At 38.4% G+C, this 19,879-nt stretch overlaps 1 protein-coding gene across 10 annotated transcripts in view; it reads left to right on the forward strand.

Moving 5' to 3' along the window:
* Positions 1-19,879, forward strand: part of CTPS2 (CTP synthase 2) — a 162,626-nt gene that overhangs the window by 20,156 nt on the left and 122,591 nt on the right. For 7 of the 10 annotated variants that reach the window (XM_087938289.1, XM_087938291.1, XM_087938287.1 and 4 more), the window contains 5 exons: positions 7,208-7,413; positions 8,607-8,777; positions 10,184-10,284; positions 14,708-14,824; positions 19,094-19,177. In XM_087938289.1, coding sequence (XP_087794415.1) covers positions 7,208-7,413; positions 8,607-8,777; positions 10,184-10,284; positions 14,708-14,824; positions 19,094-19,177 — 679 coding nt within the window. Of the gene's footprint in view, positions 1-7,207; positions 7,414-8,584; positions 8,778-10,183; positions 10,285-14,707; positions 14,825-19,093; positions 19,178-19,879 lie in introns of all 10 variants that reach the window. The other 3 variants (XM_087938294.1, XM_087938293.1, XM_087938295.1) reach the window with 1 other exon arrangement.

A 19,879-nucleotide genomic window follows, 5' to 3' on the forward strand; every position in this document is an offset into this window, starting at 1 on the left:
AAATACGTAATAAATCGACTACTGTTTGTTTAAATACATCTGCCCAATACAATTTGCTTGCAAGATTTTGTAATCTACCGTGATTGGTGTAATATATTCACTCTGCTCGGCCACAAATCTCTTTTCGTATTAATTGTGGTCAATAAAAACTAATTGAAGTTCATTTGAAATAATTCCAAGGGGAAGTCTCAGAGGTACTTTTTTTTCTTGTCTTCAAAAGACAACTGGATTGTTTTTCCTTGAGGAAGAACAAACGTTTCGTTTCTCATCCAGCAAACTTCATCAGTTTCAGAAACGTCATCATCCCCATCAGCTGATGAAGTTTCCTCTAAAAAAAAGCAGTTGCCTTTTGAAGAAAAACAACAACAACCACATTTGGGATAACTATGATCTAGATAACTGAGAATCTCCACAGACATAATTCCAAGGGACTTTGTCATTATGGAAAAAGACAATCAAAAACAAATCCATAACAGAAGAAATAATCCCACATGCAATTAAGGGTTAGATTTTATAGAAAGAAAATAGAATGCAAAATAAGGCATTGCCAGCTAAAATTAAATTGCTTCCATGTATTATTTTGAAAGAGTCAAGTAGATTGTATCTAAATGGATGCAGATGAAATATTTGGCTCCTTTAATCAAGCTTAGCATCTATGGATTTAATGGATGCTCCCAGAGAGCTTTCTTGGGAGAGTTACAGAAGTGGTTAGTCACTGCCTTTCTGGGGCATTTTTGACTTCTGGTTTAAACCTGTAAGCCTGGTGATCTCCAGTGAAGCAGGATCAACAATTAATGATTACAGTTACCTAGCTTACTGAGAGCAGTTGATGTCCACTTAAGTAACCTCTATAATGAATTTCTTGGCCATTACTTTTGAATAAAATGCATAGCAATTGTTTAAATTACTCTCTGGGATTAACAGTGAAATGTGTGTTTTTTTAAAAAATGTGATTACTTGTAGAATAATAAATCTACACATATAACTGCTCCAACATGGATTTTACTGTTAATAAGAAGTCTATGGTCTTGGCAAATGTTTCTCAGAGATGTTCACCTTTTAAATAGGAATGCAAAACTTTTCCAAAAGATTGTTGGCAAAAAAATCTGAAATATCTGTCAAAGTACAAGTGCAATATATATTAGGCACACAGTAGATATGATTGCATTTGATTTGTTGATAATGATTTCATTATACATAAATTAAGTCACAAAGTATCCTAAACCAGGAGTGGGGACTAGGCTCAACAGTCTCAATGTTTACATTGGCTTCAGTCAGCATGACTTCAGCAATCCCAGATGCATAAAAATCATTGCTGTTCTTGCTCTGGCAAGATTATCCCGTGTGTGTGTGTGTGTGTGTGTGTGTGTGTGTGCGCGCACGCACACACACACACACATACATACATAAGCCTGATGATGGCAGATGAGATTCTGCCGAAACATTGCTACAACTTTAAAAGCACAACTACAATGATGTGGGAAAATACCCGAACAAAGCTGAATACTATATATATTATAATAATATATATATATATATATATATATATATATATATATAGTATTCATATATATATATTTTCCTCGACTTACAACCACAATTGAACCCAAAATTTGTGTTAAGTGAGTTTTGCTCCATTTTACGACCTTTCTTGCTGCAGTTGTCTATGGAGATTCTTATTTATGAAGTAGTTGCTTTGTTTCCCCAATGTACAGATAGAAAAAGATAAATTATTCTAATATATAGACTACTAATATATAGGCAGATCTGTACATTGGGTGAACAAAAGCACTTCATAAATGCATGGCACAACATGGGAGAACAAACCCATCAGGACAAGATTCAGCACTCTATCTACATTTAAAAGACAAAGCTACTCTTTTGAAGAGAGCAAAGTCCACATTTTGGACAGAGGACTGCTGGTTTAAAAGAAAGGTCAAAGAGGCCATCTATGTCAAAATTTAACAGCCCTCTTTTACCAGAGGGGGAAGGATCAGAGGTGGTATTCAGCAGGTTCTGACCAGTTCTGGAGAACCAGTAGCGGAAATTTTGAGTAGTTCAGAGAACCAGCAAATCCCACCTCTGACTGGAGATTTTACGATATCCTTCCTCTGCCACACCCACCAAGCCACGCCCACAGAACCCATAGCAAAAAAATTTGAATCCCACCACTTGGAGGGATAAATAATGCTTACTGTCATTTGAAAGTAAATGGATCGGGAAATTATTCCTAGCCATTCTTTTTTATTTAAAAAATTGGAATAATGTACAGCTACTCTGAAGGACTGATAGACCAATAAAATTGTAAAATAGTCTGTGGAAATTAATTGTACAAAAATGTAATTTCATATTATATTTAGATATTTGACAATTATGTCAAATTATATTTAGATATTTGACAATATGTCGGAATAAGCTAAAATGCAGTTGATTCAGTTTGCCTTGTAATCCCAGTCATACAACGGCTCTATTAATTGTTTAAAAATTGCAACTCCACCTTAAGTTCTAGCAGTTCCTTAGACAGTAAAGTACAGATAGTCTCAACTTACGACCACAATTGAGCCCAAAATTTATGTTGTTAAGTGAGTTTGTTCCATTTTATGACTTTACTTGCTACATTTGTTAAGTAATCATTGCAGTTCTTAAATTAATAACACGGTGGTGAAACTGGTTTCCCAATTGACTTTGCTTGTTAGAAGGTCACAAAAGGGGATCACATGACTCCAAGACACAGCAACCATCATAAATGTGAGTCAGTTGTAAAGAATCTGAATGTACATCACATGCAATGGTCATAAGTGTGAAAAATGGTCATAAGTCATTTTTTCAGTGCCATTATAACTTTGCATGGTCACTAAATGAACTGTTGTAAGTGAAGGACTACTTGTAGTCATCTTCTTCCAACTACCCCAACTGGTGTAATGGTTTGAGATTTATTTTATTTAAAGAGCTGCGGTGGCGCACTGGTTAGAATGCAGTACTGCAGGTTACTTCTTCCGGCTGCCTTCAATTTGGCAGTTCGAATCTCACCAGTTCAAGGTTGACTCAGCCTTCCATCCTTCTGAGGTCGATAAAATGAGGACTCAGGCATGGGACTACAGCTGTTGTGCCCTCAGCTGCTATCAGTGTTGCTTGGTTTCAGTTCAGACCTTCCAACTTCTCACCCCACCACAAAAAAATTTTTTTTTCATGAGGTTGGAAGGTCTGAACTATTTTTTTACCATAGTCCCACAGACTAATTTTGTTGCCCAGTACCTGGTGGCAGAGAACTGAGCCTGTGCGTGCATGTGCCGTCCTGTGCACATGCACGCCTACTGGAATGGCATGGGCTGGCCCAAAACGATGCAGGCTGGCCTCTTACAGTTTCCAGGATGACTTTGTGGGCCGGATTTGACCTCATCGCAAACCGGATTCAGCCCGCGGGCCTTGAGTTTGACACCCTTGTTTTAAATTGTTTCATAATGAAAATCTTTAATCAGCTCAATATCTATCATGCAGTTGTTTAAAGGATTTTTTCCCAAAAATATTTGGTCCTTTTCTAGTTTATGAGATGATTTATCATACTGTCCCATCAGTCAGTTTGTAGATCAGTCTTAAATTAATTCAACAAACAAAATCTCTCTTGATTAAATGAATTTAGTCCACTACAGTGTTTAAACAGTAATGATTTAGAGTCTTTTGACCATGGAAAGCCCACAACATATATAAGAATCCTCCCAGTTATAACCTCCAGAAATGGGTATTGAAAGATATACTTCCTCAGATATTGGATGTAATATATACGTGGAACTTGAAGCAATTGACAACCTTTTCCAACTTGAGTTTATCTTATTTTGTTTTCAAGCTATTGATTGTGCAATCAATACTGTATCTTTTAAAAAATCCTCACAGTTTTATTACCCAGTAGATGTTGAAGTACTTCCCCTGATGTTTCTATTCAGTCTCACAAGATGACCTCTGGTTCTAATATTATGATAGAGATGAAGTGGTTTTTCTCTCCTTACATTATATGCAAGTACATAAAACTTTATCACATTCTGTCATTCTTCCAAGCTACAACCTTTTAAGTATATATATCTTCCTTGGATAGGAATATTAGTCCCTTTGCTATTTCTTGCTCCATTCTCATGACCAAGGGTGCATTTGAAAAACTCCTGCATCTAAGTCTATATAGTGCTACCTTGGTACTGGTTGTTAATTGGTTCTAGGCAGGGGTGAGATTATACAGGTTTGCACCTATTCGCTAGAACCAGTTGTTACCATTCTAAGCAGTTCGGAGAACCAGTTGTTAAAAGAAATTACTGGCCTAATCCTGTAGGGAAGGCAGGAAGGAAACATTCTGGTGTTGCTTATAGAAACTGCCTCTCTGTTGACCCTTATTACATTCTTGGCAGGACTAGATTTCCTGTCTCAGGAATGTCTCTGGAGTTTTTTTCCTTTCCTTTGCTGGTACTTTGCTTGTGTGGAGTGACCATTCAAAGTTACAATGGCACTGAAAAAAGTGACTTATGACCATTTTTCACACTTACGACTGTTGCAGCATCCCCACAGTCATGAGAGGCCAGGCGAGGAGATGTGTGCCTCGATGTGAGTGATATTGAGTTGCCCACACCCAGCCAGTCACATGACCACCAAGCCATGCCCACCAACTAAAGCCACGCCCACAGAACCGGTTATTAAAAAATTTGAATACCACCCCTGGTTCTAGGAGACGTGATAAGTACCCAAATTTTTTTCCCCTTAAGGAATAATGTAAATAAATTGAATGCATTCTCAAACCAAAGACAATGCATATTTTTAAGATAATATATAAAATGATAGGGTTATATATCATTACTTTACAAGAGAAATAAACCTAAAAATTAATAAATATTTTGATTAAATAAAATAGAAACTTTGCTTTACCTGTACTGATGAGAAAAATGTGCAAAAATACACAAAATGACCACAAAAGCTAAGATAAGATTACATGGGGATGTATACAGGGCAAGAACTACTGCATGACTAAGGCATCATCTTTGTTCGGCTGGAAAGGGTAACAAATCACAACCAACACCGACAGATTCTAGCTTGAGTGTTAAGCCCCAAACAAATGACAAGTACTGGGACAAATTTTCTCATCAAAATGTGTTGAATACCAAATTCAATGTCTTTCAAAGTAGATGAATACCGACCGGGGTACTGCTGTAGTTAGTTGCTTTTATTTGCCTGTGCTTGACAAATAAAAATTAGTCAAATTCATGATATGCAATTCTTTGTTTTCTCAATAGATGTCAGCAAATGCAAACATTTCTACCATGCATGATAAAATGAAAGTCTACTGAAAACACTTTCCAGCAGATTGTCTCAAAGGAGAGTCTCATAGGTTCTTATTCTGGAATCTGGTTAGTAAAGGTGGTTAGTAAAAGATGTTGAGACTCTAGAAAAAGTACAGAGAAGAGCAACCAGGATGATTAGGGAACTGGAGACTAAAACATATGAAGAACGGTTACATGAACTGGGCTTGGCTAGTCTAGTAAAGAGAAGGATCAGGGGAGACATGATAGCGGTCTTCCAATATTTGAGGGGCTGCCACAGAGAGGAAGGGGTCAAGCTATTTTCTAAAGTCCCCAAAGGCCAGACAAGGAGTAATGGATGAAAACTGAACCAGGAGAGATTTAACCAGGAAATAAGGAGAAACTTTCTGACAGTGAGAACAATCAACCAATGGAGCACCTTGCCCTCAGAAGTTGTGGGAGCATCATCACTTGAGACTTTCAAGAATAGATTGGATGGCCATCTGTCAGAAATGGTGTCGGGTCTCCCGCTTGGGCAGGGGGGTTGGACTAGATGACCTACAAGGTCCCTTCCAACTCTGATTATCTGAAAGGTGAAGGACAGCCCAGAAGTCCTTGCATCCTTAGAGACAAACAAACTTAGACTCTCTCTTGGCCTACTTTAAGCCTTCTCTCATCTTCATTATCTACCATCTTTGGCAATTTTGCTTCTCTTTGCTGCTGCAGACTTTTCTAACTTTTCTATTTCTCCTCTAACCACTTAACGGCTACCAAAATTTCTTTGAGACTACTTGGTGTTTACCATTTCCTAATCCGAGAGGTATTTGACATTTAGCTGTTCTCTTGAACACATGAGTTGCACTTTTTATACGTTTCATCTTTGCAATTTCCTGTTTGAGATATGATCAGTCAAAATTATTTTTACTCATTTAAGCTCCCAGGAGATATACTTAAACTTAAATGCTAGGCCTGATTAGTATTTTAATGAGAGACTTCCATGAAAAATGCAGACTGGATTAGAAAAGAGGTTAAAAAACTTCAAACTCCTTGCTGTTTGGGGAATTCTGGGGAGTTGAAGTCCACAATCTCAAAGTTGCCTATATTGAGAAACATTGCCATAGATGAAAGCAATGGTAAACCTCTTTTATATTATTGCCAAGAAAACTAAATCGATCTGAAAATTACATGACACAATTTCAATTCAAAGTATGCCATTTGTTTTTGTAAAATAAACACTGGCTGTTTTAATGTCTTCTTTCTTAGGATCCCCAACATTGATTTTTTTTTTTTAACAGGAATTGCAACAACACTTTTCATTCACACATTTTCACTGACATTCTTGCATATCTATTTCTAGAATTAATTTTTAAATTAAGTAATTAATTCAGTTCCATGAATTAAAAATTCATTTGCTTGAAGTGGCATGTATCTTATATCTCTGCATCTTCTTTTTAAATATTCTACTATTGTTAAACTGGTAAACTTTTAGCCGTAATTACACAATGGTTAGAATGCAGTACTGCAGGCTACTTCTGGCTGACTGCTGACTGCCTGCAATTTGGCAGTTTGAATATCACCAGGCTCAAGGTGACTTATTCTTCCATCCTTCCGAAATTCATAAAATGAAGACTTATATTGTTGGGGACAATATGCTGACTCTGTAAACCACTTAGAGAGGGCTGTAAAGCTCTGTGAAGTAGTATATGAGTCTAAGTGCTATTCCTATTGCTATTTTAGTTGTCTGTCATTTGCAATTTATTTTGATGGCAAATACATATAACTGTACATTATGCTATAAGTAAATGTATTTGTTATTATTTAATTTCTTAAATTCTTAATTTTAGTCCTACTGTGCTAAATGCATATTATATGCTATGATAGTTACTTCATGTGTGAATAAAGATATCTGTATCTAACCTTTTCATTTTTAGGATTCCAGCTCAAGTGATGCAGCATATCCATAATTTCCCCATGAAATATATCCTGGTGACTGGTGGTGTCATTTCGGGTATTGGCAAAGGAATTATTGCAAGCAGCATAGGTACCATCCTGAAATCATGTGGCCTCCGAGTAACTGCAATCAAAATAGACCCCTACATTAACATAGATGCTGGAACATTCTCACCATATGAGCATGGTATTTGTGGCATTTTTTTTTACAAAATGGAATTTCAGAACGTATATTTTATTAATTCCATTTCCCTTTTATGCACAAATATTTAAATAGAAATTTCATTTATTTCAACCTTGTTATAGATTATTCTACTGCCTGAAGAGAATAAAATCTGATGGTCATGAATGGCATTTTTAAGGCCCTTATTTTGAACGGTATTTCGAAACATCTGCCTGCCATAGTCATGTGCTGTAGAGTTCAGATGGTAACATAATCACAAGTTTATACAATATGTGTCTCCACAAGATAATAATAAATCTCCTAAAAAATTAAAAGCTGTTGGATTTTCCATAGATCCCATGAAGTTTTGACAATCTCAAAGGATTTGGCATACATTTTTATTTATAGTTTTGTAGATTAGGTTGTTGTAGGATATAGGGTGCTGATAGTGTCTGGTAATACTGAGTTCTGATGCAAAGCTTCTTTAGTTTACTGTTATTAATAATAAAATGGTAGTAGCTCCTCTTCCTTCCAAATACGTAACTGAGGAAATGCAAGAAGCCATTGACAGTCAGAAAGGTAGTACAGGCAATACAAATTATAATTGTAAGCTTCAAGTCTCATGCATCTTATGTGACTGTTTTATGTAATATTGAACATTCTATTTTTCTATGCAACTTAATATTTACTACTATGAAGATCTCCAAAGCTCTAATAATTCTACTTCCTGCCATAGAAGGAAGCCTGTAAAATCTCAGTCAAATGGATGTCTAACTTAGTTTGAAAATTTCCAGTGATGCAGTATCCAATCTCTAAAAGACAGGCTTTTCAACTATTTAATAGGCCTTGTGGTCAGAAAATCCCTTCTTATTTTAAGTTTGGATTTCTGCTCTTTACCATCTTTATTGCTCTTTTCTACTCTCTTTTCAGTTCCTTAGCATTCTTTGTATTGTGGGACATATATTATTATATATGTATTATATACACACTATAGATATACACTCTGTGTGTACATATGATTTATACATGTAAATAGTAAATCTACTGGACTCATGTTCATGTTTATAAGTAAAAATTACTCTAGAAATACCTTTATTTTCTATTCCTACTACTAAGGAGTACTATTTAGTAGAACTCTTGTGTCTTAGTAAAAATGCAATATAGCATATTTTACTAAGTATTTTGTATGTTTCAGAATCACTGCTTTGTTTGTTCAGGTGAAGTTTTTGTACTAAACGATGGTGGAGAAGTTGATCTAGACTTGGGAAACTATGAAAGATTCTTAGACATTAGCCTTTACAAGGATAATAACATCACCACTGGAAAGATCTACCAACATGTCATCAATAAAGAAAGGCACGGAGATTACTTGGGAAAAACTGTTCAAGGTATCTTTGTGTTTTTTTAAAAAAATGCAAATTATTTCACTTCTTTCCTGAGATATAGTGCATGTAATTGTCCAATTCACCACCTCAGTAATCCACGGTGGTAAATTTGTACAAACTCAGTTAATTCTAGTTTACTCAGTAAACTATATAAAAACTCAAGGCTTGACACAAATTGTGAAATAGTTCACTGTCTTGTTAACAATGTGATATGACTTTTAAAGATTAAACATATTCTTTGAATGTTTTAGACAGCGGTTCCCAACATTTTTGATATCAGGGACCAGTTTTGTGGAAGACAAGTTTTCTATGGACCAGGGTGGGTGGGATGGTTTTGGTTTCACTCACTCACTGTTCATCTCCAGTGTGTGGCCCAGTTCCTAACAGACCTTGGACTGATACCGGTCTGTGGCCTGGGGATTAGGGACTCCTGTTTTACAGCATCAACGAAAAACAAAAGACAAAAGTAATTAAGGAAAGGGCATGTTTAAGTATAATTTATAATTGTTTAAAAGGCCTGTCAAACTGGCAACCCATGGGTCAGATATGTCTTGTTCAGGCCACGCCCACCCCAGTTCCGCAAAGGCAAAAAACATCGCAATATGTCACGATTCATCACGTGATGCGATTGAGTTTGACACCTGTGGTTTTAACCAATTAACCTTTGTTAAAATATTTAAACAAAATTGATAATAAGACTCAGATTGATCCCAGTAAGAAGAAAGAAATCATGCCATGCTGAAAAGCACTCTCCTTAATAATTCACTTCATGGATATACCCACAGAAGGACCTCCAAAATTCAGTATTGTCACTTGATAATGTTCCCAAGCTCCATATTCTTATATTGTATACTGAAAATACAGATGAGAAAACAATGTTCACTTCATTCTATCCCAATAACAAATCTAACTGCCCAGAACTTCCTTAACTCCTTTAGAAGAAGTCCTGCATACAGTGCAGTGCTTACAGGAACAGTATTCAAACATATAGCTAGTCATTTGCTAGAGAAATGATTGTCGCTTACAGAACTGAGGTCATTCTTTTCCCATGTATGTTTTCATTTCAATCCTTATAAAGTACTTTTTGAAAGATACAAATTGCTATCCTTAGTTACCAGGTAGCTATTGATGCACTTATGTTTGCACTGTATTGTTAAATTTTATATTAAAATATTCTTACTCAAGTTGCAATTATTTCTATCATTCAATAGTAAATAAGTTTCTAAGAATTCACATAGCAATTACACTTTATTCTTACTAGTTCATTTGATCAGATTATTATAGAATCTTCTAAGATCTCAAGAAAAGATCGTACTGTAGCTGTAATTATAACTTCAATACTTGGAACATTTCCATGAAATAATGTATATCCAATTTTCTGTTGCATTAATATTTCATTTGATTTATAGTTGTACCTCATATTACTGATGCTGTTCAAGAATGGGTAATGAATCAGGCGAAAGTTCCTGTGGATGGTGATAAGAAAGAACCACAGATATGTGTAATTGAAGTGAGTATGAACTTTCTGTATGTAGCTATGAGCAAAGGCTAATTTATTATATTTAGTCTTGACTATAATTCCAAGAGACTCTTGGTGGTTTATAGGAATACAATTCAAACATCCATGGCAGCATTAAAGTAATAATACAAAAACTCTAAAAATCATAGAAAATAACCTGAAATCTTTGCTATCAAGTGCTAAACACTTTCCAGAAGAGCTCTATTTTCAGCTGCTTCCAGAAGACAATTAATGTAGGAACTAATCTTACCTCTAGCAGGAGGACATTCCAGAAAGCTAGAATTGCTACTAAAATGGGTATAAAATCATCTCACCTCAGGCTGGCGAGCAACTATGCCCCAACTGGGCATAGGCCCTCATGACTGTAGCTTCCACCTGCTGTTTCAGCAGGAACTGCAAATCCAGAGGAGCCCCAAGTCATGAACTTGCTCCTTCATAGGTGTCAGCCTTACCAGACAGATTAGACAGGAAACACAACCGGGCAGGCTAAATCCAGTTTATTGTAACCTATATGAAGAGAATCTTGCAAGTACGATGAAGTTATAAATTTTGCATTGTCCCAAAAATGCTTTTTCCAAAGCTTTTCAGTTCTAACTCTTGGAGCGATGAAAAGCTTCTTGGATGAGAAGCAAAATGTTTTCATAGAAAAAAATAAGAAAGCCCAATTTCTTTTGGAAAAATCACCTTTGGAATAACCATGACTTGGATGATTGAGAATCTCCATAGACAAATTTTCCACTGTCTCTTTTACTGCCTGAGAAACTAAAGAAGCCTCTTGCTCCATCCACAAACAAGCTGCAGGTATGCGGTCCCTTATCTGACTCTTTCCTCTTTTGAATTCCAATGGATGTGTCAGCTGCTCATCTTTGCTTTCTTTGGAGTTGCTAGCAGCTGTAATAAGCAGGAGGGAGGGGGCATCTGGGAGGGAAAGTGTGCTGAAGGTGTGAAAGAATGCTATGGGGAATTGGAGAGTATTGACACTAACAGGAACCAGAGATGACAAACTGAGCCATCTACCAAGCTTCAAGAAAGCCAGCCCTGTTAAAGGAATTTACCCTGGTGCCTGAGGCACCAAGTTCTCCAAACATCAGAACGAGACCTGGTTGGATTGCTTTCCTGGGGAATACTGGGGATTACATTCAATATAAAATTTTCATGTGGTTTTTCCTCAGAGCTTGCCTCATCCACACTGCATTCAGCATCTCTAGTAAAAGTACCATTTTCTAAAACCTATGGAGTCAAGGGTCGTTGTTTCCTAAGGAGTAGCTAGGGCCAGTCTGACAGTAGCAGTTAACCAGGAGATCAATGTCTATTGAGGGGACTGAGCAAAAAATGGCAAGCCATAAAAGTGGCCTGGAGGAAGCTGTAACTTGTGAGGACACCCAACCAAATCGTATCACCCCAAAGTGAAGCTTGAATGGCTGGGGATGTAAGCATCCATGAGGAAGCCCAGAAGCCCTGCTGGTTGATCACCCTGGGGGTGAAGGAGAAGGATTTGGAAGAAAACGTTTTGACCTAGGCTTCACAAAATCACGAAACAGAGTCCTTGTCTTGACAAAACCCCTTTTTATTAGGCTAATGTGAATTCCTATCATTCACATCCAGCAACATCCTGGCAAACAGTCTTTCAAGGGTGAATTACAGCCACAGACCTTATCAGGGAGAGGGTTTTACAAACTTGCCATGACTCAAAAGCCTCAGGGCATTCGATTTTGTAAAGACCCTACACCTAGTCAAACGACAATTCTGGTAGCCATCTTTCAAAAAGGACATCAAAAGCTATGTAGCCAGTTGCCCAGTGTCTATGTCAGCCAAAAGACAACCAGGGAAACCCATGGGACTACTGCAACCAGTGGCAAGTCCGCATGTCCCTTGGAAATGAAGGTCACCCATGGATCTGTGGACTTCATAGGGGAACTGTCTGAGAGTGCTGGGAACACCATAATTCAGGTGGTTATTGTTCTCCAAAGTAGTCCACTTTATCACTTGCTCAAAGATCCCATTAGCCCATGCTTTGGTTAAACTATTTGTGCAGCATATTTACAGACTTCACTGACAGAGGGGTGCAATTCACCTTGCTTGAATTTTTGAAACTCATGGGGACTGCCCAAGGCTTAAGCTCCTCCCACCGCCTCAAATGAATAGGAGGTGCAAATGAGCCAATTCAATACTGGAACAGTACCTCATATGCTATATTAACTATCAACAGGATAATTGGTTTGATTTTTTACTGTTTGCAAAAGTGGCATATAATAATTCAGTGCATAGCAGCACCAGGTTTACCCCCTTCAAGATAGCTTCAGATCAGGACTTTGTGGCAATCCCAGAACTACCTTTGGACAAACCCTCATTATAAGAATGTCTACAACAATTACAAAACAATTACAAAATAACACACCAGTAGCACTCTTGAGAAAGCATGAGAAGCCTATAAATTACAAAACAATTACAAAATAACACACCAATAGCACTCTTGAGAAAGCATGAGAAGCCTCTAAATTACAAAACAATTACAAAATAACGCACCAGTAGTACTCAAGAAAGCATGAGAAGCCTATAAATGACAGACTGATAAAAAAATGTGCCAAACCAAAAGAATTTAAAATGGGAGACAGAGTATACCTCTCCATAAAGTACATATATTGTACCCAACAATCCAAAGAACTGGGCTCTAAGTAGATTAGTCCCTTCTGAATTAACAAAATTATCAACTGAGTCACAATACAATTGGACTTGCACAAAAACCTGAAAAGAATTCACCCCGTTCATTTCACTTGGGCCACCTCCTCCCACACTACCCCTTCCAATTTTCATAGAAGGGGAACAACATTTTGAGGTGAAAGAAATTTTGGACTCTTGAAAACACAAGGGCAGGATCCAGTAGTTGATTGCATGGAAACAGTTCACTGCTCCCCAATCTGAATGGGTTGATGGACGCCACATTAGAGCTGACAAACTCCTTCATGCTTTCCACAATAAATAACCCAACAAACCTAAAATGTCAACCTCAATTGAATACATAAGATTCTCTTTTCTTTTCTCTTTTAAAGCGAACACCTTTACAAAGGTGGGCCGAATGTCAGCTACTCATCTTTGTTTTCTTTGAAGCTTGCTACTGTGTTTCTCATATAATAAGGCCGGGTCTTATTTTTTTTTGAGCCCCGAAAAAATGGCTAGGCCATCTTTTCAGGGGTGACTTAATTCCCCCCCCCTTTGCATCTTCGGGCGGGCGAGCGGCGATGGCTTGGATGTTGACCTCGGCGTTGGTGGGGCACTTCGTATCGGGGTCAATGCAGGCAGCACCATATCCGGGTGTGCAACAAAAGTACTTCCTAACGGCAAGCCCCCCCCCATTCCCCCCATTTCGCATGTTTTAATATAGACCTTAATTTGGGGGGAGGGGCTTAATTTCATTTCATGCCTATAAAACATGCTGGGACTTCCTATTGGGGGAGGCCGTATTGTTGGAGAAACAGGGTAGCAACTGCCATAACCCAGGGAGAGGGAAGGGGCATCTGGGAGGGGAAGTGTGTTGGAAGTGTGAAAGAATGCTATGGGAATTAGGGAGTATGGACACTAACAGGAACCAGAGGTTCTAAACTGATCCATCTGCCAAACTTCAAGGAAGCCAGTCCTGTGAAAGAAATTTATAACAGTGCCTGAGGCACTGAGTTCTCAAAACATCAGAATGAGACCTGATTGGATTGGTCTCCTGGGTGGGGAGGGTTTGAGGCATTGGGGATTTTTTTCAATATATGATTTTTGCATGGTTTTTCCTCAGAGCTTGCCTCTTCCACTCTGCACTCAGCCTGTCTAGTAAAAGTATCTTTTCTGTGAAACCTATGGAGTCAAGTGTCATTCTTTCCTATGGAGTAGCTGGGGCCTGTCTGACAGGACAACTACTTCTTCTTGCTAGGGATCAATTTTTGCTTGTTGTTTCCTATCCAGATGTTCACAGCTTCCAAGCGCTGGGAAAATATCAGCAGCATGGTCCTAGATAGGGATGTAATGTTGAGTATCATCAACATACTGATGGTACCAAACACCAAATATTAGATGACTCTGTCAGTGGCTTCATGTAGATATAAATAGTGATATGAGAGGTGGGGGAAGGACTGACTTCTGTGACAACCCACAAATAAGAAATCATTAAATCAGCTTCTCTTATCATCAGCAATTAAAACCATCCTCCGAGGAAGGAATGGAACCAATAGACTCTGAGCAGTGAAGAATATCACAATGACATTGATGAAACTATAAAATGAAACCATAAAAACAATAATCTCACAAATTTGCCCAAATTATTACTGGGAACATATAATATACATTTTTAAAACATCCTTAAACTGAAGTATAGATGGAACAATGCTTTTTCATTTGCTCAAACTAATTAACTGCATATGTTATCTTTTAGTTGGGTGGAACTATTGGAGATATTGAGGGAATGCCCTTTGTAGAAGCTTTTCGACAGTTTCAATTTAAGGCCAAAAGAGAGAACTTTTGCAACATTCATGTCAGCTTAGTACCACAGGTAAGTATTTCTCATCATGTTACTGCTTTACACATTTAAATTTGATAAAACATTAATTCAGAGGCTTTTGAAGAAGCAAATAAAGCTGAAATTGTATCCTCTTAGATATATTCTTGTTGGTCATTAATTGCCAACAAAACATTTTAGACTGAATGATTCTAGGAAAGATTGGAAAGGCTTGTGTTGTATGTATTTCAATCAGTGAATAAACATTTGAAGGCCTTTATTGTATTTATATGGAACATTTAGTTAGATCAAACTCTAACCCTAATAGAGTATGTGTATTTTGCAAATACTAAACTTGGGTTAGGCTTTTTTTGTGCCTTAGTATGTTTTGTAAATCAAGCTGGTTTGGTTAATTTCTAACATAGTACATTGTGTGAAGCCTCAGATGGGTCAATTCAATATCCAGGGAAGTGTGTTGTTTAAATGCAAACTTTAACTTCAAATCTATTTAAAAGTAACACTTAATTGAAAGAAATCTATTTAAAGATAATACCTGTAAAAGGTACATCCTAGGAATTATAGTTTGCTCCTCATCCATGCCAAACCGTCTCTTTTGTGTTGCTGGAACTACTCTTCCCCTGTGTCAGGTCCTTGGTCAACATTGATGACGATGCTTCCTGCTGTCTCATAAGGACTGATGCTGCTAATTGCTTGGAGAGGATGGTGGAGTTGACTACTGCAGATACACCAGGACCCTCTTGTACAAGTGCTCATACAGGACCTCATTTATTAACTGCATGAACACTGCAGGGGATCCTTGTAGCCTAAATGGCATCAGCAAGAATTAGTAGCACCTGGCTTTCATGCTCTTTCACTCGGTAGTATGCCTTCCTCAAGTCTAGGCTGGTGAAAATTTTCCCCTTTGCAAGATGGCCCAAAATGTCCTGCATTAAAGGAAGGGGGTACGTATTCTCCAGACATATACAATTTAGCCCTCTATAGTTGATGCACAACCTTCCGTCTTCTCTTTGAATAGCACAGCGGCCACCATTCTCAAGTTCACCAATTGAATACATCCCGTAGCTAAGATCTTATATATAAATTCATGGAGCTCTCCCATCTCCCTGGCTGTCAAAGAATATAGCTTTGCTTTTGGCAGCTTAGTCCTGGGTACAGTCTCAATTGCACAGTCTGTGGGATGGTGGGGTGGAAGTGTGCCAGATTCCCTCTTGCCAAAAATCTTGGCCAGGTCCCGATATTCCTTGGGAAACTGGTTCTGAGCTATCACTCTCTTTTAGGATTTTGGCTGTTTCTTATTTCACTTTCTTACCCGCAAGCAAGACAGCTTCTTAGCACTTTCCCTAACTTCTGCTGGCTGGACGTTTTCCTTCAAATCCGCTATTTGTCTCTGTCCCAATTGACTGATGGGCTCCATTTCTTCCATCATGCCAGGCACAGGACCATGGCCTCTGTCACCCCCAGAGCCACAATAAAATGAATTTCTTTGTTGGTCCCGGCTTTTAGCTCCACAGGTGTGGTTAGGCATTGCACTGTCTAACTGGGGAAATGCTACAGGTTTTCTTAGCTTCCTTAGCCTCCTTCCTAGTTTCTCTACTACTTGGGGGCTAACTACGTATCTGGTGCACCCTGAGTCCAAGAAGGCCATAAGGGTCCCCTTTACTCCTGAGGAGGACATTGAAATATCCACCCTAGCAGTCAAGGGGATGATGGTGCCCTTTATCATCAGGTCATCATCTTCACTGTCACTCTCATAGAAGACTGATCCCATCTTGGCAGTGGCTGGAGTTCCCTTCCCCTCACTGGACAGAGGGGAGAACTCACCAACCTGTTGTCCTGCATGACTTTTCTCTTTTGGTTTCAGCAGAGCTTTTTTCTTCTTCATTTGGCTCAGAGGTGGGGGACTGTCATTGACTATGGCTTGAAGCATTCGACAACTCAGTGTCCCTCCTTTCCACCCAAAAGCAGCCACCAAGGTTCTGGTGGGGTCTTCTTCCTCTGAATGGTGGCGGGCTCCCTCTTTCTCCCCTGAGAGCTGCTTGCCTCTTCATTAGGTGGCGGGGTCAAGTCTCATGCCCAGTGTTTTCATGGAATTCCATCAGGTCGATCTCCACCTCTGTGGCCATGTGGTACTATGCTTGCAGGTTGTGCAGCACCCTTCTGGGCAGGCAATTCTGGTACAACTTCTTGTTTAATCCTTCTCTGAAATGGTGGATCAACATCCATTCAGACCAATCTCTTAGGAGTATAGGCAGATGGCAGAAGTCTTGGATGTACTCCATCACCAGTTGCTTCGTTTGCTTTAAGGAATGGATACGGTCTTCCATGCATCAAGCCGCCATAGGGTCTTCCGTTCACTCTCATAGGGCTTGCATAAAAGCATCAAGGTCATGTAGTTCTGGGGTTTCTTCATTATGCAATGACACCAACCACTCTGAAGCGCTTTCCTCCAGGTTGACCATGATGACATGGACCTGAGTCACATCATATGGATACATCACTCCATAACATTCCATGTGGTGCCAAACTTGAGCCAAGAAATGGGCTAGGTGACTTGGGTACCCATTGAAATGGACCATCAAAGGTGGTGGCTGTCAATCCTCCTGTATCAGAACATATTCAGGAGGTGGAATCCCAGCTGCCACCACCAGTGCCAGAATCTAAGCTGTGAGTGCTTTCGCTGGGGCCCCAACCATGGCTGGTGCCACCGGTGCTGCTAATTGCAGAGGAGGAGGTGTCGTGATGAAGGCCACTGCTACTTGCAGTGGGGCTCCAACCACAGCTGTTGCTATTAGTGTCACCAGCTGAAATATAGGGGGAAGGAGAGTTACCAGGCCTGTCAGGGTTTTTCCTGGTGTCATTGCTGCATGAATCTCTACCAATCTTTCAACTGCTCCATGGACAAGCTGTGACCAGCATTTGGGATCTTCCACTCAGTGGGGTAGTCCCATTTGGCTAATTGCCTCACTTTCCATTTACTGCTTCGGACCATGTTGACTCTGTTAGGGAGAAGGGGGTTTTCTGCCTCCATTGTCTTAACCACGTTCATCACCCAGTGGGTCATCAGCCCCTGGTATGGGGCTTCCCTTACTCATTCCTTTATGGCTGCGGGTGACTGCTCCAACTTCTCAGGTTTTTGCTTTGGGCGCATGCCAACAGCTTGCAATCCTTCTACAGCTTGAAGCAGTGCTGATTCCTCCTGAGCTGGGATCTCTTCTGGCTTCTTTTTCTCTTCTGTGTCTTTGGCCACAGTTGACATCTCAAGGTTGATCTCCAGGTGGAGTCCAGGTAGGCTTACTGAGTGAACTGGCTTAATGTCAACCGTCCCAATATGCTAGCCGGCAAAAGAAGTTCTTGAGACATTTTTTTTTCTCCAAGAGTATACTTTATTGAAAAGCCATGAAATAATAGAGAAAGAAAGAAAGAAAGAAAGAGAAGGAAGGAAGGAAGGAAGGAAGGAAGGAAGGAAGGAAGGAAGGAAGGAAGGAAGGAAGGAAGGAAGGAGATAATAAAATAGAATGTAGGCTTTTTAAAACTGCTGCTATAATGACTTCTGGACAATGCAAAGTGAGACAACGTGTTGATGTTAGACTAGTCATGCGGTTGGTTTCTTCAGTGCAGATTTAAAACTGAAGTTGGTAATAAATGCTATGTCTGTATATATTGCCTGTGTTTAGTAAAGCAGAATGCTTACCACACCTCACATAGCATTAGCCAAAAGTTATTTTATATACACAATATATTTTTGATTTTTGTCAGACCTCAACACAAAAATATTAAAGAAGAATTAATTATCACCAGAATAGGAAAGGGGAAACTAATGGGAAAGTAAATGGGAAACTATACTGAGAAATGTGTTGTGAATAAGGACCATGGTTAGTGCAGATAGGCTCAGCTGTAGAACCCCAGTTACTGAATGAAAAAAACAAACAAAATAATAAAAATAGTGAAAACTTTGATAGACCAATGAGGCCAAATGCCTATTAAATAGGAAAATGTGCAATTTAGGTCATTCATATAACATTGTGTGATTTGTTTAATGTTGCTGTGGTTAAAATAAAATTAAGGTAGAATTAAGGTATTTTAACTACACTACATTGTCTAAACTATTTCAGATGGAATGGACTTGAAAGGAGATAGAAATTGAGTCTGTTGCATCCCAATTCTACTTATTGGAGGGATTATTAAGACAATGTTTCACTGTAAATCTATTAAATTTTAATTATTCTTATTCCTATGTGCATATATTACTCCATAGAAGTGTTTTTTGAAAAAAAATGAATGAATTCTAATTATATTTTTCAGCCTAATGCTACTGGTGAACAGAAAACAAAGCCTACTCAAAACAGTGTCCGTGCTTTAAGGGGTCTTGGTCTCTCTCCTGATTTGGTGAGTTTTAATACACTGCAATAGTGCATCTGAAAAAAGTACAAAATTATATTATTAGAATGGAAGTGGTTGGTATGTTTATAGTTTCACTAACTTGCAATGTATATTAGGATATTATTTTTTATTCAGGCAGCGAATCTGAGTGGGAATTTTCTGATTACCAAATAGGTTCACATTGTTATTTATATTAGACAAAAACTGCCTGATTAAGTATTGATGAGCATAACATATTTGCTTGCAGCGTGGCATATTAGCTGAAATTTTAAACAGAAGTATATGCAGGTTATCTACCTGATGTAATTGCATTATATTTTTGGTTGGTCATTGTGTACTTATTTCTTAAGTGGTGAATAAGAAAATATAACTTTGACTAAATGCTTTTTTGCAAAGATACTAGATATTACATGTTTAATCTTATTATACTTTTAATAAGATTATGGTGTCTAGTTTTGCTGAAACAGGTCCTACATCATTTATTTAAATTAGATAAAACTCCATAACTGAAGCCTATATTGGCCAAGTTCAGAAGCTGGTTTGGGGCCCCCAAATTTTGTTATGTAACAATGCATAAATTTCAACTAATTTTCCCGAAGATAAATGACTGTCTTTCAGTTAGGAAGCACAGGTACAAGAAAAGGCTGATTGTATTTGGGAGGAAAGTTTTCTTGGTTAGCAACTAAATAGCTTGAAAACAAAATAGAC

Source organism: Pseudonaja textilis, chromosome 8 (assembly GCF_049901715.1).
Source record: "Pseudonaja textilis isolate UNSWEBS1 chromosome 8, rPseTex1.2, whole genome shotgun sequence".
Taxonomy (NCBI): Eukaryota; Metazoa; Chordata; class Lepidosauria; order Squamata; family Elapidae; genus Pseudonaja; species Pseudonaja textilis.